Source organism: Castor canadensis, chromosome 7 (assembly GCF_047511655.1).
Source record: "Castor canadensis chromosome 7, mCasCan1.hap1v2, whole genome shotgun sequence".
NCBI lineage: Eukaryota > Metazoa > Chordata > Mammalia > Rodentia > Castoridae > Castor > Castor canadensis.
In genome coordinates this window covers 323,015-344,331 of record NC_133392.1, presented here as the reverse complement: position 1 = coordinate 344,331, position 21,317 = coordinate 323,015, and the positions used below count along the sequence as shown (strand labels likewise).

The window sequence follows — 21,317 nt, the reverse complement described above, 5'->3', positions numbered from 1 at the left end:
TGCCACTTTGGATGCCTCTGCTTTCTTTTTCTTGCCTTATTACCTTGGCAGACCTCTGGTCAGTGTTGGATGGATGGAGAGAACAGGCACTTTGTCTTGTCCCTCTGTTAGGCAGGAACATCTAGTCTCTTACCCTTGGGTATGATGTCGACTGTGGTGTTTCACAGATGCCTTTGCAGGGTGAGGAGGTCAGTCTGGCTGGAGGCTTAGTAATTTTATTTAATTTCCCCAACGGATTAGCTTTTGGTTTCACTGATATTTTTCTTTCTGTATTTGCTCCCCTGCGGTATGGGGGTTTAATAAGCTCAGGGCCTTGCACTTGCTAGGCATGTGCTCTGCCACTTGTGCCAATGTCTCTAGTTTCCTTTGTGTTTTTTACTTTGCTGGGGATCAAGTCCAGGGCCTTGCACATGGTGGGGAAGTGCTGTACCACTGAGCTACTATCTCAGGCCTTGCTTTTTGGAGACAGGGTCCTACTTTGTTGCCTAGGCTGGCCTAGAACTTGTGATCCTTCTGCCTCTTCCTCCCATTTGCTGATCTTTCCCCCTGTGTTCTTCTTGAGAAGGGCATTGGAATCTCTAGCCATTGCTGGATGTGTCTTCTTCCCCTTGGAGTTCTTGTAGCTCTGGCTTTGTGGATGTTGAATCTGCTGCTAGATGCAGAGCATTTAGGACATTGCTGTGTCTTCCCCATGACTTGATGCTTTTCCCATTGTGAAATGCCTTCCTCAATCTCTGCTTGAGGTCAACTTTGTCTTACAGCTTTTCTGTGATTTTACTTTTGGTGCATTTATGTCTATATTTAAAATGTATTTCTTATAGTTTGCACATAGTTGGGTCTTGATTTTTATGCAGTCCATGGTCTCTGTCTTCTATGTTAGCTACCTAGACGTTTTACATTTAGTGTGATTACTGATGGGTCTAAACTTGTTGAGCTATTTGCTTTCTAGGTTTCCTGTCTTTCATCTCCTCTTCCTCTTTTGCCTTTTTAGGATTGGATAGTTATGATTCTACTTCAACTCCTTTGTTTGCTTGTACCTGTGACCGCTTGTGTGTTATCAGTGTCTCCTTGCAGCAGTCAGGTTCCATTTCTCTCACGGTGACCTGTGTGACACTTACTGTACATTGTGCCTCTGCATATTCTATGAATGCAAGATACTCTGCTGTAACTCTTGTTTGTGCAGACACTATCTTAAGGAGATTGAAACTCTAAGACAAGAACCATACATATTCAATCAGTATATTACATTCAAGGTGCCTCCTGTCTCTGGAGACCTAGGCGTCTACCTACATTTCCTGAGATGAATGATTTCCTTTAGCCTTTGCTGTGTGTGAGTTGGTTGTGACCTCTGACCTTTGCTGTGTGCAGGTCAGCTGTGACCCCTCCCCAGTTGGGCAAGCAGCTGTGACAGGTCCTTTCAGCTGCAGATGTCTGACTGTCCCTTTTTGCCTTGGTTTGAAGGTGCCTTCTCTGTGTGTGGGTTCTAGGCCAGGCTTTCCAGTTCTGAAGGGACATAGCTCTGCCTCTCTCTGGCCCTCCTATGGTGAGGAGTCCATGCTAGTTGTCCTTGTTCCTGTCTTCATGATCCTGGTCACGTCTGAGCATGTTCACTTGGACACTGCTTCTGAGCATTTTGGTCACTAGGGCCCTGTGGTGGAGTCCTTCATGTTTCTTATGCTTTTACTTTGTTGTGCTTTCTTGGATCGGTGGCTTTTTTTGTGGTTTTTTTTTTGACATTACTGGCATTTGAACTCAGGGCCTCACACTTGGTAGACAAGTGCTCTACCACGTGAGCCATGCCTCAAAAATAAAAAATCAGCTGTTTTTGATTTTAGTTATTTTTCAGATAGTGTTTCTTTTGCCTGGGGCTATCCATGAATGGGGATCTGCCTGCCTACTTTTTGCATCTGGCTTAGCTGGGATTATAGTAAGGTATCTGAACAAGATAGGGTATAGTTAATATTTTGCAGGGGTTGACTTCAAACCATTATCCTTCTGATCTCTGCCTCCTAAGCACCTGATTACAGGTGTGTATCTCCACAGCCAGCCCTTGTTTGGTTAATTCTGAGTATTGCCTTTTTGGTGCTTCTTCTGCCCTTTCTCTGCTCCCAGTGTTGAGTCACCAGCTGGGCTGTTTGGCCTTGCTCATCCCTTGAGATGTCTTTCTTCTCGTCTGTGTCTGTCATGGTCTCCGGTGACTTGTCTTCTTTGTGGTGTCTGGCCTGCTGTCTGTATGTCCCATTGTTCCTCAGAACTTTTACTTTTAGATGTTCGGTTCAGACACTTTTTCATATGGGCTGTGTCTGAGCCTGTAACATGTGTGATGACGTTGTAATAACTGAGGTGGTGCTGGGTCTGCTAATTCTAACATCTTGGCATTTCAGGGTCAGCTCCAGTTGATTTGATTTTTCTTCTCATTTTGGGTCTACTCTGCTTTCCAGGCCTGGTTGCTTTTGACTGGGTGCCAGACATTTTGAATTTTACTTTCTTGGGTGATGAGACTCTACTCTCCTGTAAAAATTCCTGAGCTTTGTCCTGGTACACTAAGTTGCTTGGAAGCAGTCTGGTCCTCTCAGGAGCAGCAGCCAGCTGCTCTGGGGTGTAGGTGAGTGCTCTCTGGCTTGGTGCCTCCCAGAAGTCTGACTTGGGGCTGTGGACTGTGCAGGTATGTGCAGCACTATGGCCTGGACACTGCCTGTGATGACGTGGAGCATGTGCTGAAGAGCGTGGCCATGAAGCTGGGGAAGACACGGAAGGTGAAGGTGCTTACGGGTACAGGTGAGTGAGGCTGCACCATGCAGCCCTGGACCCTTCACGCTGTCACCTGGGGCGATCCCTGGCCCCTTCTGGAGGGAGGGGAAGGGAGAGACATGGAGGGGAGCCTGTGGGCAGCTGTCCTGGGATCAGGGCTTGAGGAAAGGGAGCTACAGAAGTTCCTAGAGAGGAACGAGCTTGGAGTGCAGGCTTTAGAGGTATTCTAGACCTGGGCAGAGCTGGGTGGACATGGCCCTCTGTGATCTTTGTGATTGTGCACTGATGCGCACCTTAGAGTATGTTAGGGCCAGGCTGGCCTGCTGGCAGGCTTCTTCCTCACCAGACCCCATCTCCAGGTGATGTGAACGTCACTCAGCCTAACTATTCTGCAGCAGCCTGCGACTTCCTCCGGACCTTCCGCAGTGGGCTGCTGGGCCCAGTGATGCTGGACCATGACATCCTGGAGGGCCACCCCTCAGCCAACACAGACCCCTGAACCAGCCGGGGCAGTTTGTGACCTCCCAGACCTTCAGCCAGAGTGTTTGAGACTTGGGACTGCTCCTCCTCTCTTCCAGAAGCTCCATGCTGGTCACTGCTCCAAGGGGGTACTAGGTCTCACTGCTCCAGAGACGTGCTAGATCCTGGCCAGCCCTGGTTACAGGGATTGTGGTTACAGGGATTGGGCTGTGGGCTGAGCAGTTCTGCATGCATGGCCTGGTCAGGAGGTTCCCACTCAGTGTTTTAGGGAGAGACTAATGTCTCATAGGAGTTAATGCTCTCTATCTGTAATTTTTTAAGAAATTGGGCTCATTGGGCTAGCAGTGTGGCCCAAGAGGTAGAGTGCCTGCCTAGTGAGGCCCTGTGTTCAAACCCCTTAAAAAATCTTGGCTGGGTGCCAGGGGCTCATGCCTGTAATCCTTGCAGAAATCATGCCTAGTGAGTGTGAGGCCCTGAGTTCAAACCCCAGTACTACCAAAAAAACAGAAAATTGGGCTCATCTCTTGATGGCCCTTTATACACCTGTGGTACCTCATGCCTGTTTATTAAAGCCCCTGGCACCAGTGAAGGCAGGGGACTGGGCCCCCTGTGTCCGACTGACTCTAGTATCCCCCAGTCCTGCAATGAGGAGGAGCCTTGCTGCCAGCAGAGGGTTTATTTCACAATAAGCTCTTCACTGTTAAGTGTGTACACAGATATGGATAGCAGGTTTGATGGTGGAACCCAAGCTCTGACCTCTTCCTTCAGTGCCCCAGGGCCTGTGCCTTGGGGGGCTGCCTGTCTGTGGCTCAGCTTTGCACAGGCCAGTGGGACCTGGCATGGGCAGTGTCTCCTAGCCAGTGGGTCTGCCTGACCCTGAGGAGGTGCTGAGGGCCTGTCCCAGCTTTGTTGACTTGGAGACATCCAGGGGATGTGCCAGCAGCTGCATTCTAGGAAGAAGGGGTGGGGGAGGAATGGGGTAGACAGGAGTGCTGGTGGAGGTGGACCAGGTCAGTAGCTCTACTTGGAATCCATTTGGTGGTGGCTTGGCCTTCCCACAGCTGACCATTGTCCTTCAGGGGTCTGGTGCTGAGCAGCCCTCTTGCTGTGGACAGCTGCCATCATTGAACTGGCCTTCCTCTGGTGCCTCCTGTTGTGGTTGCTTTGTGTGATTAGCTGCCCTGAAATTACCCCATCAGCACTGTCTTCTTCCTGCCTACCTGACTGGTGCCAAATGGCAAACACCAGAGAAGTCAGATTGGTGTGTGAAATAAAAAGTCAAAAAGGGGGGCTTCCACTGCTTTCCAACACATGGGACTGTGATCTGGTCCTGTGCAGCCTGTCTAGTGGGTCTCTGAGAAGCCAAGGAGGCTCTGATGGTTTCCCTGTATGAGACTTAATGGTAGAGGGGTCTCATCTGCTTTTGAGGTCCCAGGTGGGCTTAGCCTTGGTTTGCTGGTCTTTGATGGCATCAAGCTTGGTCTGGAAGGGATGGAGTATTGGGTCTGGCTTTGCCTACTGGCATTGTGGACGAAAGGCCATAGATGTCTACATTCTGACTTGCTTCTCAAGGAGAATGCTTGGCCAAGGTCTCGCCAATAGCAAGTGCCATATGCCAGCCCAGAAGGTGCTGGTCCTAGCATTGTGTCCACTGACTGAGCCCCAAGGCCCGTTGGTCTAAGGGCCAAGGACAGTTTCTAGGGACAGCATTGCTATGGATGAGGATCTCACAAGAGCACCGAGAGGCACCAGGGTCTGGGAGAACCTGCCCAGCCTCAGGGTGATTAGATGATCAGAGCTAGAGAATTTGGCAAAGCCAGGAGCCCCCCAAGCAGGGCTCACAGGCACTGTGCTGGTAGGCTCTGGAGAAGCAAAGGGCCAGTCTACATACCAGGTTTTTGGACCAGAGGCAAATCCTTGTAAAGACTGTCCTGCATCTCCTTGAAGCTTCCCTGTGCATGAGGCAGGCCTCAGGATGGCTTGAGAGGTCAGTTGGCCCTTGGTGATGCTGGAAGGAGTGAGCCGTCTGTCTTGAAGCCCAGACTTTGTCTCATGTCCAGCTGTAACTGCTGAGGCTGGCTCTGCTCCATTAGCCTTCCTCCAGGGACCTGCAGGTGGCTGTGGCCTCGTCAAGCAGGCTGTCAGCTGCCACCTGTGCCATGTGAGATCCAGGCTCCTCTGCCTAGAGCTGGTCTGTCTGCTCCCAAGAGGGGCTGTCCATTGGAAGAAGCTGCTACCCATTGGAAGTGTGGGAACCCTGAAGCTTGGGCTGTGTGCTGTGGGCTCTCTAGCAAGGTTGGCAGTTGAGAGCCCCATATGTAAAACTAAGGTTAAAAGGAAATGGATGCTCTTGGATGTGGATCCCCACAGTGGGTCCCAAGACCCAAGACCGGTTAAGTGATCCTTAGGGCCAAGTGGCTCCAATGGGAAAACCCTTCCCTGGCAGAGGATCTCTGGGCTGGATTTTTTTGCTCTGTGTGCTTCTGGCCTTCAAAAACCCCAGGACTGCTCTGGGCAGATGGTTAGCACCAGACATTCCCTATGCTGCTGCCTGAGCAAATGTTCCTCCTCCTTTCTCCAAATCCTGAAGTCCTGTCCATTCTGGCTGCTTCTGTGGGAGGCCCTCAGTCATCAGAGTCTTGGTGCAGAACTAGAGAGATCCACCTGAGGGTGGCCTCTGCCTGGTGGTCAGCACTGTTCACTCTTGTGTTTAGGGTGAACCAGGAGTGGATACCTGGTCTTGGCATCTCTCTTGGGTAGCTCTGGAGAGTGGAGGGTAACCTGCCTCTCTGGCTGGGGGACCTGACATCCTGGAGCTGGGGGGCTGCTGGTTCCCTGGTAGGGTGGGAGAACAGGGAGGATGGGATGGGCTTGGGCAGGAGCGTGGACAGTGCCTACCATAGGAGAGGCTCAGCTCCTGCCTGGTCTGTCTGGAATCGCCCAGGTAGCACTCTGGGCTGGAGGACCCTGGGCAGTGGAGGGGAGGGAAGCTCTGTGGGTGGCCCTAAGGGCCTGGGGAGTGGCCACCCAATTTGGCATTCCACTCAGGGCTAGGGCTGAAGCAGTCCCAAAGCACCAAGGGCGCCGCCCAGCAGCAGGCAGAGGCACCGGTCTCGGGTGGGTCCCGTGCCCGAAGTCCAGGCCCAGTAGCTGTAGACACCTCGTCCTGTCCCGTTGCCGCCTAGGTCAGCGTCCTCGTCTTCCTCCAGACCGCGGTCCCCGGGCCCTGCGGTCCTTCTCCAGCCTGAGCCTGCAGCCAGGCCCGCGGCCGCTCCAGCCGCCGCCCCCGCCGCCGCCCCACGCAGCGAGGAGCCGTAGCGGGGCGCGGGCCTCACGCGCACCCTGGGTGCCCCGCGCGCGCCGCCACGCAGCCCCCCACGGGCGCTGCCCCGGGCGCCCCCACGTCCTCCCTTAGCCGCGCCGCTGTCGCAGAGGAAGGCCGCAGCCAGTAGCAGAGCCCAGCATGTGGCAGCAGGCCAGTTCATCTTCCTGGACACGACCTGCGGGGAGAGATCGGATGGGACCTGAGTTGCTGTGGAAAGAGGATACGGGAGGCCCAGGGTCTGGGGGTCAGGGCTCAGCACCTAGGGTAGGTTGAGCCTTAGCTTTGTGGGGATCTGGGACTTCTACAGTTAGGGTGACAGAGCGCCAAGTATCTTGCAGGACAGTCAGCTCAGGGATGGGGTGGGCTCGGGAGGAGTTATTGGGACAGCCCTGGGGAGGGATTTAGGGTCCTGTTCAGTGGTTGGGAAGAGGGGGTGGGCTGGCAGCTGTTTGCGCCTGGTGGGGCGGGGCTTGGCCACAAAATGGGGGTGATGAGCGCCTGCGGTGGGGGGCTTAGGCCTGGGGGGAAGGGACTCCATAACCTTGACTGCACTGGGGCTGTGGAAGGGCTGGACATGCTGGAATGGTATTGTGTCTGGAGACGCAGTTTTAAGACCGAGGCCCCCACGCGCCCAGATCAGGTTCTGGAGAAGGGACAGCAGCGTGATTCGGTCTGGCAGCCCAGACCCCGGGAGCCCAAGGCCTCGGCGGCGCGGACCAGGCGTGGGGGGCCTGAACCTGGGTTCCGGGCTCCGCGTGGCGCGATACCGCATGGGCCCCTGACCGGGCTTAGGTCCCTCCCGCCCCCGCCCCACGCTTCAACCTTCCCGGATTGGGGCCGGCTGTGGACCAGCGGTCTGGGTGGCCTCCATCCTCCTCCTCATCCATCCTCATCCCTCCCCTCCCCCTCCCAGCCTTCCGTCAGCCCCGGGATCCAGCTCCGGCCTTACCGCCAGGGGCGTGGGTCGGAGCCGCGGTCGGAGGTCGCTCCAGGGGCGGGCCGAGCGCAAGGCGCGCGGTGGCGGGGACCCTGTGCCCAGGCCGAGCGCGCAGCTGGATGTGGCTTCAGCCTCCGCCCGAGAGAGGATTGGGGCAGGCGGCGGCGAGGCTCAGCCCCTGGAGACGCGAAGGGAGGAGAATAAGGCCGGCTCGCAGGAGGGCGCAGCCCCTCGTGGAGCCCGCCCATCATCGCCTGGGTCCTGCTTCCCACCGCCTCCCTCTCGCATCAGTCCTATCCTGCCTCACTCCGCCTCCTCAATGCCCAGCGCCTTCCCATCTTGTTGCGAGAAATGGTGAGGGAAACAAAGTCACCATGACCATTTTTACAGAAGCAGGGAGTTCATTACGCTAGCAGACTGATCTGTGTCAGGAGCTGGGTTAAATACTTACAGTTTGTCCCCCAACCCCTACAGAATGTGGTCACAGTTATAGGAACCACTGCAGAGCTAGCTGGGGGCTTGCAGCTTTGCAGAGCTAGTAGAAAAGCTGCCTGTAGACTCAGAGTGGGGAAACCAAGGTTAATGCCAGACACAGTAAATCCCAGGAAAATAGCCAAGCTGGCCCCAACATTACCCCCTTTGATGCTTTGACATTTTATTTGTCAAAATGGATCATCTCTTTCATCCTCGGGATGGAATTTACTCTTTGGTAACCTTGTAATAGATGTATTTGTGTGGCCATTTTCCATGGCTTCTATCAGAGTCAATACGGACCACATGACCAGTGGCACAAACATGGGAGTATAAGACAGGCCAACACCATAATTAATACAACCCCAAACATTGTTTTAAATCCTCCTATTGTAGAGAACCATTCTCCAAGTAAATCATGAGGATTTTACCCTTTTTAAGTCTGAACTGGGATATGGCAATCTTTTTTTTTATGTAATGGCATTTTTAGTCTGAGTAGTAAGTAAGCACAACTCATAGGACAAGGGGTTCAGGTTTGCAAAAGGAACCCAGAATAGAAGCAAGCAAAAACAATACTACATCCTGTTAGCAGGAGAAAAAAAGAAAACTGTCAGAGAAAGCCTTTTGAGTTGGCTTTATCTCATTGGTGCAGTTTCTGTTACTCCTATTGACCAAAGCAAAGCAAGGTTACAATACCAAGAATAGACATAGGCAAGGGATGGCAGAACTTAAGCATCACCACAGAACGCTATGAGAAACAACAGTCCATTAATTGTCTGTTTAGTTGATTCCTTGTTTCTGCCATGCGTTGACTAGTCAGCTTCCGGTTTGTGACTGGAGCAAGGCTGAAGGTCCCCTCCTCAGTTAGTTTGAGCGGATTGTTAAGTCTAGTTGTCTTTCTCTCCAGAGCTGCTTTCTTTACTTGAGTGTGATGTATCCTCGGGGTGACCTCTGTCACCTTGATTGCTGTGGGGGTAGTCAGGATCACTGACTAGAGCCCTTTCCACCAAGACTGGAGAGGCTGAAGATTCACTTCTTTATCCAAACCTGGTCACCTGACTTAAAGGAATGTACCTCAGTGGTTAAGCTGACAGGGAGTTTTTCTCAAACATGGCGGTATAGGATCTTCTCCCAAACCGCGCATCTGTTGGAGCAAGGTTAAGTTTTCTATCTCTTTTAAATTTCCCTCAATGTCTTTTACTGGTGGGGGCGGCCTTCTGTAGAGAATCTCATAGGGTGAGAAACCAGTTTGTTTGGTGGGGCTGCACCTGATTCTAAGTAAAGCTAATGGCAAGATCTGTTTGCAAGTTAGGTGAGTCTCCTGACAGAGTTTACTCATCAGAGTTTTTAGTATTTGATTTATCTTCTCAACCTTGTCTGAACTCTGAGGTCAGTATGCTGTGTGAAGGTTTTAGGTTATTTTTAGTTTCTTATACATACACACACACACACACACACACATGCACACATATACATATCTCTCCATGTACATGAAGAGTGGTAAAAGCATATTTAGAGTCTGTGTGTATGTTAACAGTCTTCTCAGCTGCCAGTTGGAGGGCTTCTGTCTGTGTAATGAGCTCTATCTTTTGTGCTGATGTGTCAGGAGCCAGTGCCTGAGCTTTTAAGCCCGAGTTACAACCGAATGTGGGACCCTGACAGTTATCTCCCCTCCCAGTGTTAGTTTTTCTGCCTCTGATACCAGCAAGGCTGTGGCTGTGAGAACTCACAGGCAGGGAGGCTATCCCATTGCCACTGAATCCAACTGCTTGGAGAGATAGCCACTGGCCGATGGCATGAGTCCACGTATTGGGTCAGTACTCCAATTGTCATGAAACTTCTCTCATGCACATAGAGAAAGAAAGGCTTTCTCACATTTGGGAGTCCCAGAGCAGGGGCACTGATTAATGCCTCCTTGGTGGCACGAAAAGATTGTTGTTGTTTAGACTCCCAGATTAGGGGCTCCCTTTTGCCCTCCTTTATGGCTTCATACAAAGACTTTGCCAGCAATGAGAAATTAGGTATCCAAATCTGGCAGAACCCAGCCTCTCCCAAGAACTCACAGATCTGTCTTGTAGTCGGAGTCGGGATTGAGCGAACAGCTTGTTTTCTTTCTGCACCAAGGTTCTGATGGTCTTGGGAGATTGTGGAACCCCACATATTTGACTTGGTCTTGGCAGATCTGAGCCTTCTTTCGGGATACTTTGTATCCAGCTTCCCATAAGAGACAGAGTAAGAGTTCTGTCCCTTTAAGACAGTCTTGGTGGCTAGCTGCTGTGAGGAGGAGGTCATCCATATTGTAAGGGAGTGTAGCCAGCTTCCTCTGCTGGGGATGCTGGCAAATCTGATGCCAGGGCAGTTCCAAAGATGGGGAATTTTTGAAAGCCTGTGGGAAACAGGTCCAGGTTAATTGCTGTTGCCCTCCTGACTGGGGGTCCTCCCATTGAAAAGCAAAGATAGGTTGGCTCACAGGTGCCAACTAAATGCAGAAGAATGCATCTTTTAAGTTCAAACATGAGAAGCCGGTTGCTTCTGCTGGTATCAGGGCCAGCAAAGTATACAGGTTTGGAACCACCGGGTTCTACTGTTGCTTGAATGATGGCTCAGAGATCGTGCACTGGGTAGTAGTCATTGGTGCCTGGCACCAATGGACTGGCAGTAAGGGAGTATTCCAGGCAGATTGACAAGATCTCAGGATTTCATAGTTTAAGAGTCTCTGGAGGTGATGAGATATCCCTTCTCGTGCCTTCATTGGGATTGGGTATTGTCTCATTCTTACTGGGGTGACGCCTGGCTTTATCTCTATTACTACTGGAGGAATGTTGACAGCTAGCCCTGGAGGATTGTCTTCCGCCCATATTCCTGGGACCTCAAAAGGCATTTCTGGCCCCTTTAAGGCAGTCTTTACTGAATGTACTTCTTCCAGGGAGTGATGAGAACTAAGACCAAATCTCACAGCAAAACTGATTTGGGTTTGGAGCTTGCTTAGCAGGTCTTGGACCATCAGTGTCAGTGGACATTCTGTTTATAGAGAATCTCATGGGTCATGAGGTGTCTCTCAGAGTACATTTTCAGGGATGGAGAGATGGGAAGTGGGTCTGGGTCCCTGTAGCCCCCACAATTGTCTAGTGTCTTTTTGAGATTGGTGTGGGTCACCACCGAGTGTTCAGTGTCAGTGTTCACTATGAAATCTACAGGTTGGCCCCCACTGACTTAGGGACCATGTGCTCTTGGGGGCTGAGGAGGAAAGAACCCAGTTGGTCCTAATCATCGGCCCATTCAATGCCTGAGAGCCCCACAAAGTCCTCTTTCTCTTTTATCTCTCTGTGCCTGGACTGGAGCTGTGGGCACTCACTTCTCCAGTGTCCCTCTTGGTGACAGAGGCACATTGATTCTTCTTTAGGGGCTCTAATCCCTGGGGCTGTGCTTGTGGGGAGTTTCCTGGGGGCCCCCCTTTGCCTCTTCCTTGGCCTCCACCCTGACTGGAACTGTGTCCTCCCTGTCAGTTCAATGCTGCTTCCAGGTGAGCTACCTTTTTCTTCATTTATCCTTCCGCCTCCTTTTGGGTCTCCTAGTCTCAGTTGGCAAACACCTTAGTTGCCACTTCCAGGAGCTGGGATGCATTCATGCCTGTAAATCCTTTTAATTTTTGTAACTTTCTTTTAATGTTCCTCTGGGCTTGCCCCATGAAGATGACATTGATCATTCGCTGATTTTCATGGGTCTCAGCATTGAAGGGAGAATATAAACAGTATGCTTCACATAGTCTCTCATAGAGCTGTGCTGGGCTCTCTTCAGACTTCTGTAAGATCTCTGAGACCTTGTTCATGTTTATGGTCTTCTTCCCCCTTCTCTTAGACCTGACATCAGAGCCTCTCTATATCTATGTAAATTGTTTCAGCTTTCTGCTTCATTTGGGTCCCATGCAGGTTCAGCTTCTGGAAGAGCTGTCTGGGCACAGGCTCATACATCATTTTTCCCATTGGGGACATGAGCCTCAAGCCAATGTAGGGCTGCCTGGATGACTTGCCTCCATTCCTCCATGCTGAGAGCATCTGGAGCACTGGGGGAGGAGCCTTTTCTCTCTCTCTCTCTTTTTTTAAGCGTCCCAATATTTGTTGCCCTTGCCATCATAATCTTACAACTGTCTTTAAAGCATTTCTTAAGCCAAGAAGGAGGATGAGCTGCCAATGTCTACCATATGTCTATGTAGGGGAACTGGTCAGGATGACCTGGAGTCCCTGTCACTACCTGATAGACCCTACAAATGGTTTCTCGATCTAGAGATCCCTTGGAAGCCCATCCAACCTTAAAGGGCACCCAATCTATTTCACAGAAGTTTCTGGTGTGAGCTCCACACGATAATCACCTGTGTATACTCTCTTGAATCTGTCAAGCATACATTGTAAAGGAATCTTTTTACTTTGGCTTCCACACATATTAAGACAAGGTCCAAGAGGATCAGGGAGTTTGGAAATGAGGTACGGCGTCCTCAGTTTCTGACACAAGGAAGACAGATAACTTGTGCTTCACCCATCCCTAGTTGTTCTCCTTGCGGAGATATTTCAGATGTCTCATAGCTGTAGTGAGTATGTGTAAACCCCAGACCGGTGCCCCAAGGGGGGCCACCTTAGACCAAATTAGAACATCTCTGGCTTCTGGAAACGGACTCTGCACACCATGTGGTGACTAAAGTCACACTCCTTTCATGCTCTCAGTTGCACATCACACATTCATCCAACCCAACAAACCTAGTCTGGAAGGTATTCTAGCTTCCCCCTGAATAATCACAAAACCAAAAAACCAGATTCAGGGAACTTAGGGGGTGATCATGCTTCTCTTCTGTCCTCTCATGGATGGGACTATTCTGAAGTACTCAGGTCCTACCTGGTCCAGATGGGCGCCGCTCCAAATTTTCCTGGTTCCTGAGGTCTCTACCCAGGTTCCGTTAGCATGTACAGACCTGAGGCCTCAGACTCTGTGGGAGGCTTCCCTGGCCATCTGGACTAAGTGTCCAGTGGCGCCTCGGCTGGGTTGCATCCCCAGGAGTTGGGCCACAGCCTGACAGCCAGGGAGGCAAATATGCCAACTTTGGTCTCTCTTGTTCCTGGCCAACATACCAGAAATGTTGCAGGAATTGTCGAGGGAAACAGAATCACAGAGACCATTTTTACAGGAAGCAGGGAGTTTATTATGCTAGTGGGCTTGGGAGATAATTTCTCAAAGCCCTGAGCCCCAATCTGTGTCAGGAGCTGGGTCAAATACTTACAGAGTTTGTCCCCCAACTCCCTACAGAATGTGGTCACAGTTACAGAGCTAGCTGGAGGCTTCCAATTTTTCAGCGCTAGTAGGAAGCTGCCTGTAGACTCAGAGTGGGGAATCCAAGGTGAATACCAGACACAGTAAATCCCACGAAAATAGCCAAGCTGGCCCCAACAGTCTCATTCATTCACCTCCTCTCCCATTCCTCTCATCCAGCCCCACTTCTACCCATGCTTCCTCCTCCTTCCACAGGGACCATTAAACTCCAGGCTCTGGAGAGAAGGGGATGCCTGCACAGGGCCTTGTGATTCTGCATCCCACACAGCAGGTTGCCTTCCCAGGTCCATGTGGGCTCCATGGGACCAGGATATACATCCCCTCGGACCACCACCATGCTTTGGGCCTCTTACGGTGATTCTGCTGTCCCTTGCAGTGCCCACTGTTCAGAATCTGCTAGGTGGCCCTCCAAGCAGTTGCTTCACAGCAGGGAGGGTCTTGACCTTCCTAGACGCCCTGGGGGCTGACTTGGGGCCCTTTTGGAAATTACCCTCCCCACCCCCATCCCCCACCTGGAGCCAGCCCTTTCTTATTTTCAGGTCTGGCTGTTGCTGGGTCCTCCATAGCCCTGGCAGGGTGTGTGTGACCTCTGCTCCAGAGCTCCAGACAGCTGTGCTTTTCAAGACAGCCCCAGGAGCTAGATGGGAATCTGGCATTGATCTTGCCTGGATGGGGCAGGACTGAGAGGAAGGGAGGTGGTGTGGTGAACCAGCTGGTCTCCTGGACTCAGCAGTTGGGGTTAGTGAACAGAGCTCCTCTTCCCATTGAAGCCAGTTAGATTTGGGTTTTCCAACCTGCAGTTGGAAGGTCTGCAGCTGGTTGACTGGCTTGCTACACCTGGGTCCCCTCAAGCACAGAACTACTCTGCAGCCTTCCCACAAAGTCATGCTTAAGTATGAAGGACAAGCACGATGTGTCAGACACTCAAGAAGAGCAAGATAAGGTAAACAAACAAGATGGATCAAGACATTTGAGGGATCAGAGGAAGACCAAACAGCTAATGTTAAAAAGACTAATTCAGGGGTAGGGGCATGGCTCAAGGGGTAGAATGCCTGCCTAGCAAGTGCAAGGCCCTGAGTTCAGACCCCATCACTACACAAAAGTTTACAAAGACTAATTCATAGACTCAGAAAGACTGGGGCATATACTCTGTTAATGAAATAAGTACAGGATGCTGTGGAAAGAGGCCAAAAGAGACTAGAAAAGAACTTTTGAATCTAAAAAGTTCTTGTTGCCAAAAAGAAAAGAAAGCAACAAGAACAGAGGGATTGAGTCATAAAGTTAAGGAACTCTCTCTGGCAAAAGACAAAAAAAGAAACTAGAGGAAAGGGCATTGACCCAGGGAGTCAGTTTTGGGTTCTAACAGTTCTTCCAAGGGTGGGAACAGAGAGGAAGGACACAGTAACACAATAGGAAATGCAAAGGAGGGGTCTCCCACTCAGTTATGAGGCCCTAAACCTTTTATCTGAAGATGACTGGGTATGTCTTACAGTAAGGGAGGCAAGAAAAGCATTTAGGCTACTTTATGTTTGAGTATAGATGTGAAAATTCTTAATAAAATATTATCAAAATGTAGCTGGGCATGGTGGCACAAGCCTGTGTTCTAGCACACTGGAGACTGAGGCAGGAGGATCCTGAGTTCAAGGCCAGTGTGGAGTACATAGGGAGAGACACTGTTTGAAAAAAATTAACAAAATGTATTCAGCAATGCCTCAGAAAACTTACCTTGACTGAGTCAGGCTCAGGTGGTTTTCCATTATAAAATATGCCAATGTGCTCTACTCCTAGGGAGAAAATGCTCTTAATTTTCTCAAAAGAGGAAGACAAAGCATTTGATTTCAAACAACACTCATTTTTTTTGGGGAAAAATGCCAAGAAAAGTAATCTTGGAAGTGAATTTTTTGACTTGATAAAGGTTTGTTTAAAAAGCCCATGGCAAATATTCCATCCTGTGGAACACCTTTGAGTGTACTCCTTTAAAAACACGTACAAGAAAAGTTGGTTTATCGTGGATTGGCAGAACTTCTGGCAAGAAGACAATGTGGGAGTGATGGAGATTCTGTAGATGTGCACAGGACCCTTGCTGCTACCCAGGACACTGACCGCTCACCTGTCCCCGAGGCAGGAGACACAGGGCACCAAGGGGCCATAGAACCCGCACATGCTGTGCTCCAGCTGTTCCCTCTAGGAAGGGCACTATTGCCAACTCAAATGCCCTTTCCTCTTGCTTGGGTTGGACTTGGTGCCTGGGTCACTGCTGCCTTCTGAAGGCCACAGGGTGCTTTTGGTCAGCAACTACCTGGATAGAAAGTGGGGGATCTGAGCCTCCGGAGCACCTGCTGATGCCTGGCCTCTTGGCCTTGTTTGTTTAAGTTACTACCTGGATATTCTGTGACTGTGGCAAAATGTGTATCTTAGACTTGAGTAAATGTTCTGGTGTTTCTCTACCAGAAAAACAAAGAAGTAGAAAATGTAATTGAAAATGCCACTCATAGTGTCAATTAACATTGTAATTAGCCTGCCACAATGCAAATGAACCCAAAAGAAGCCCTGTGTAAATGGAGGTGTGTATAGGACAGGACAGTTGAGATTACCAACATTATGATTCTCCAACAGTCAATCCATAAATTCAAAGAAATTCCAAGAAAAATCCCAGCATAATTTTTAAATGTTTGCATTTTAAATTAGTGTACATTAAGTGTACCAAACAGTAGGTTTCATTATGACATTTTCATACATGTATATAAGGTACTTTGACCATTACCCCCCTTCTCTCACTTATCCACTGTGCCCCCTCCTGCTGGTTCCCCTACTTTGATGGCCCCCCTTTTTTCTGAGTCTGACTTATTTTTCTTAACATCAATTTTCTTGCAAAAGACACGATTTTGTTCTTCTATGGCTGAACAATGGTACTCCATTGTGTATACTCACCACCTTCCCTTTATCCATCCGCTGTTGATAGTATGTAGTCTGATGACACCACCTGGTTGTGGAAAGTGGTGCTACAATAAATGTGGTGTGCGGGTGTCTCTGTTGTATGCAGACTTTGATTCCTTTGGGTGTATATCCAGGGTGGTATAGCTCGATCATAGGTCTAGTTTTAATTTTTTAAGAAACCTCCGTACTGTTTTCTGTAGTGGCTATACTAATTTACATTCTCACCAACAGTGGATAAGGGTTCCCTTTGCCCCCATGTGTTCACTAAATTGTTTCTTCTTTCTTTTTTCTTCCTCTTCCTCCTTTCCTTTTTCTCCTTCCCTTTCTTCTTCCTTCTTCCTCCTTCTCTTCCCTCCGCCGCCTTCCTCTCCACTCTTCTCCTCTTTATTCTTTCTTCTCCTTCTTGCTTTCCAGTACTGGAGACTGAACTCAAGGCCTCACACTTGTCTTTTGTTTTCTTGATGATAGCCATTCTGACTGGGGTAAGTTGGAATCTCAGTGTAGTTTGTTTGCATTTCCCGGATGGTTAAACATTTCTTCATGTGTTTATTGACCATTTGTATATCTTCATTTGAAAAGTGTTTGCCCAGTTCATTTGCTGGTTGAATTATTAATTCTTTTGGTGTTTAATTTTTTGAGTTTTTAAGTCTGTTCTAGATATTAATCCCCTATCAAATGAATAGCTGGCGAAGATTTTCTCCCATTTGTAGGTTACCTCTTCACACGTTGTTTTCTTTGCTGTAAAGATGTATTTTCATTTGATGCAATCCCATTTGTAAATTCTTGCTCTATTTCCTGAGCTAGTGGAGTCTTATTCAGCAATTCATTTTCTTTTCTTATATCTTGAAATGTCTCCCCTGTGATTTCCTCTGGTAGTTTCAAAGTCTCAGGTCTTAAAGTCTTTGATTGGTTTTGAGTTGATTTTTTGTACAGGGTGAGAGAGAGATGGGGTCAAATTTTAGTCTTCCACATGTGGACAGTCAGCTTCCCAACCTCCACTTGTTAAAGAAACTGTCATTTTTTCAACTTATGTTCTTGGCACCTTCGTCAAAAATCAGATGGCTATTTTCTTTTTTGTTGTTGTTGTTTGAAGTTCTAATTCATCTATGTTGTCTTCAAGCCCTGATGTTCTGTCTTCAACTTGATCCCGTCTATTGGTGAGATTTTCAACTGAGGTTTTAATTTCCAAAATTTCAGTTTATTGGACTCCTCTGGCCTCCTTATTTCATCCAGTTGTTTATTTGCATTCTCTTTGAATTCATTTGGGCATTTATTCATGTCCTCTTTGAATTTGTTGATCATTCTTCTGAATTTTTTGTCCAGAACTTCATCCTTCACTACCATTAGAGTCCATTGCTGTGGAACTGTTAAATTTAGGGGGAGTTGTTTGTCTCACTTTTCATGTTTGCTGGGTTTCTGCATTGGCCTTTGCATCTCTGGGGCCATGTCAATGGCCAGAAGTTTGAATCATCTGGATTCTTTCAGTTGACATAATTGCCAAGGTTCAGGTGGAGGCAGGTGGTCACAGGTCAGGTGTAGCCTGAGCACTGGGGGTGTAGTTCAGTAGCTAAACACCCATTCACTGTGCCCAAGGCACCATGTCTGGTCCCCAGCACCATCCAAAGGAAAGGATATGAGTTTTAGTAGCAACTGCAACCATTAGAGAAATCAGCAATGAAAATGGATAATAATTTAAAACAATTACCAGCCAAACTGCAGGAACAGTAGTAGAAAAAGGGAGCAAAGACAATATTGTGTGAACTAAGAAGATGGTAATTAATAGAACAGGAATGAAAAAAAATAATGGTAAAGAGTAACACTAGAAAAAAGAAAAATAGAGGGCAAAGTAAATAGAAGGGGCAAATATGAGCAAAGAAGAGATAGAGAAGACTAGCTACAGATAAAATAAAAATGAAAACCCCAACCAACCAAGAAACAAACAAAACCCAATGAGAATAAATACTTTAAAGGGAACAAGTGAGAAAGAAGGAACAAGTGAATATATAGAAAAGAATAAAGATGGGGAAAGAGGAAGGGAGGGAGGAAGAATTGAGCTGAAGCAGGTGTGGTAGCTCAGGCCTACAATCCCAGCACTTGGAGAGGGTGAAACAGGAGACACAACCTGTGGCCAGCCTGGCCCTCATGGCAAGAGACCAGCGTGAAAGAACAGGGACAAAGAAACAGACATTAGATATTAAAAGGAGAAGAAATGAGAAGGAAATGCAAAAGACAAGGAAAAGAGAAGGAAATGTACTTAAAAAGATTAAAAAATTGTATTTAAGTATTTAAACTGATCCGTGTGATCAAAGAAGTCTGTATAGAAAAACAATCAAACAAAAAATAGAACATCCCCCCCAAAAGGAAATAAAAAATAGAAGGAAAATAGAATAAAAGGATTTAAAAGAGAACAGATTTCTAGTCCTCTGAGGTCAGTTGTGTGGCAACCTAGGCAGGCTGCTGTTCCTGTGGCCACCTGGGCTGGGCGCCACCTGAACTGGGCACAGCCTGGTGCTGTTTGGCTTCCTTGTCTAGTAACCAGAGGGTGTGGTTTCTGGGCAGAGCTGGCTGTGATTACCCTGGGCTGTCCTGCTCCTCAGGACCAGGTAGGACTGATCACAAGCCTCAGGCCAGCGGCTCCTCATCTCCTGTGCTTTCGTATGTCAGGTGGTAGGACGGGAATTGCCCTCAAGAGATGCAGTGTTCACTCTGAGCTCTGACTTTCCCTAACAGCTGCTGGCCATACTCACATGCCACCCTCGTTCTTCCCTCCAAGAACGTTCATAGTTAACTTTCCTGATTGATAATCCGAGAGGAAAGTGACATCCAGGCCCTGCTGTGACTCCCTCCTGTGTCCCTGCTCTCTGCATCTTTGACTGTAGCTGGACCAGATTTCCAGGCTGGCACTTGGTTAGCCAGTGCCTGACCCTTGCTGGGAGTTCCTAGAGATAGGACAATGCAGGGACTTCTGACTCTTCAAGCCACACACTCAGACAGGACCCACTCAGTTGGCTTCCTGCCATGCACTGACCAAACGCCTGTGTGCTTTGCAGGCTGTCTGGTTAGACTGCAGTTCCACTTGGTAATGAAACCAGTGTTAATTTTGTTTTCTGAGTCTCTAGTTTTTGTTCCTTTTTCCTCTTTCCCTGTCCTGCATAGCTGCAGGCGAAAAGGTGGCCCTTTTTCTCCTTGGATCCACTCTTCAAATTCCCTATTCTTCTCTTTTACCTCTTCCTTTTCTTTTTTGAGATAAGATCTTGCTATGTAGCCCAGGCTGGCCTCAAACTCGTGATCCTTCTGCTCCAAATTCTCCATTATTCTTATAAGACACTCCTGAAACGTCAGTGTCTTCCTGCCATCACCTGCCGGCAAGGGTCACTGCTCTCCTTCTGTTCTGCTCTATAACCTTGGAGAGGCTAGTGATGGGTGGCTGTTTGTCCACCATCTTTTGCCAACTCTCACTTAGGAACATCTATTTTTGACTTGCATGTTCTCATTACATCCTATTTCTTAATCCCACTAACTCAAATGTTAGGGAAAAACATCTACAGGTTTAAGAATTCTAATTGCTAAACTGTCAGCACCACTGTGCAATTAGCAATCCTTTCCCAGCATAATTTTAAAGGAACCTGTTAAGGGCTGTATTGTCCCTGCCCTGCCCCCCCCTCATATTTTGAATTCTAACTCTAAGTTCCTCAGAATGTGACTGGATTTGGAGACAGAACCTTTAGGGATGTAGTTACGGTTAAATGGGATTGTGAGAGTAGCCCTGATCCTATTGGACTAGTGTCCTTAAGAAGGGGAGATTGGGACATAGACACACACTGAGGGAAAGCCACATGAGGACATGGGGAGCTGTGGTGTCTACAAGCCAAGTGTGGTTTCAGTCATGGTTCTAGCACCTTGTTATGGTGATAGCAAACGGACAAAGAACAGATACTCTAAAGTCTGAGTGGAAAAATAAAAGCTTAGAGTAACTAAGCTAATTTTCAGAAAGAACAAAGAGGAAAGACTCATTGTGTTAGATATTAAGGCACTGCAGAAGGTGCTGGTGAGAAAACAGTCCAGCCTCAGCAAGGGACTGGCTGTGTCCTTTGTGACACAGCCTATGCTGAGTCCTTTGTGATATTCTCTTGATAAGCTGGAATGTGCAAGAGTTCCTAGGTTCTGGAACTCCTTTAGCAAATTAATTGAACCCAAGGAGGGGTTGTGGGAGCCCCAGTCTGTAGCCAGTTGGTCAGGTGTACAGGTAAAACACCTGAAACTTGGAACTGGCATCTCAAGTGGGCAGGGCTGTCTGGGGACTGAGCCCAAGAGCTGTGAGAACTGAACTCACACTTCACTCAACAGGCAGGCAGTGTCAAGTCTGCATTGTACTGATGGACACCAGCTGGTGTTGGCTGCTGGTGTGGGATCCTGTCCCCACATTTGGTCATAGAGGTGTGTTTTGTGGTGATTGTTGGATGTGAGCTGGAGAAACTATGTTTCTTCTACTTAAAAAAATTTAAAAAATGAAATGGCAATTCTAGGATTACAAAAATACAAATCATTAGACATGGCTAGAGAGAGAATTGGTAACCTGGAAGATTTGAAGAAAATATCCAGAAAAAGGAGCATACAGATGAAGATGAGAGGAGGCAGGGATGTTGTGAGAAGGTGAAACACAATTTTGGAACAAAGGAGGAAGAGAGGAAGCATGAGATAAATGTACTGCTCAAGGAAATCATGGCAGACACTTTTCAAACACTGATGGAAGTGCAGGTCATGAGTTCTGGAAACATCACCAATCCAGATGCAGCAAACACAAAGGGAATCATACATCCAGGCAAGACTGCTGGGAACCAACACAAGAACCTCTTAATGCTAGCCACAAAGAGTGAAAATGAGACGGAAAGCTGAGCTCTGGATAGAGGGAGAAGCAGCTGGCATGGCAGAAGTGTGGTCTGCCCAGTCCCTGCCTGGACTCCAGAGCTGCCTGCAGAAGGGCGGTCAGGAGCTGAGAAGTAGAATAATAGCACAGAGCATGTGTCAGGCAGATACTAAAAGGAAGCTGATGTAGCTGTGTCAGAGTAGCACTTAAGCCTTACGTGTTAAGACAAG

General features: G+C 48.6%; 2 protein-coding genes across 4 annotated transcripts in view; one reads left to right on the top strand and one right to left on the bottom strand.

The window, feature by feature from the left end:
* Mtg1 (mitochondrial ribosome associated GTPase 1) overlaps nucleotides 1-21,317 on the top strand; it is a 48,111-nt gene that overhangs the window by 11,549 nt on the left and 15,245 nt on the right. Inside the window, exons 10-11 of one of the 3 annotated variants that reach the window (XM_074077992.1) lie at nucleotides 2,666-2,778; nucleotides 3,147-4,518. In XM_074077992.1, coding sequence (XP_073934093.1) covers nucleotides 2,666-2,778; nucleotides 3,147-3,250 — 217 coding nt within the window. In that variant the 3' untranslated portion in view covers nucleotides 3,251-4,518. Of the gene's footprint in view, nucleotides 1-2,665; nucleotides 2,779-3,110; nucleotides 4,519-21,317 lie in introns of those variants that run through there. The other 2 variants (XM_074077991.1, XM_074077993.1) reach the window with 2 other exon arrangements.
* On the bottom strand, nucleotides 3,889-7,775 carry Sprn (shadow of prion protein). Its single transcript, XM_074077996.1, has 2 exons — nucleotides 7,506-7,775; nucleotides 3,889-6,731 (listed from the first exon to the last, which is right to left on the bottom strand). Exon 2 carries the CDS (start codon nucleotides 6,714-6,716, stop codon nucleotides 6,282-6,284), a length of 435 nt encoding a protein of 144 aa, XP_073934097.1. The 5' UTR covers nucleotides 6,717-6,731; nucleotides 7,506-7,775; the 3' UTR covers nucleotides 3,889-6,281.

What these genes read in the sequence shown, in the direction of transcription:
- Sprn (XM_074077996.1), bottom strand. Translation starts at nt 6,716, where the DNA reads ATGAACTGGCCTGCTGCCACATGCTGGGCTCTGCTACTGGCTGCGGCC.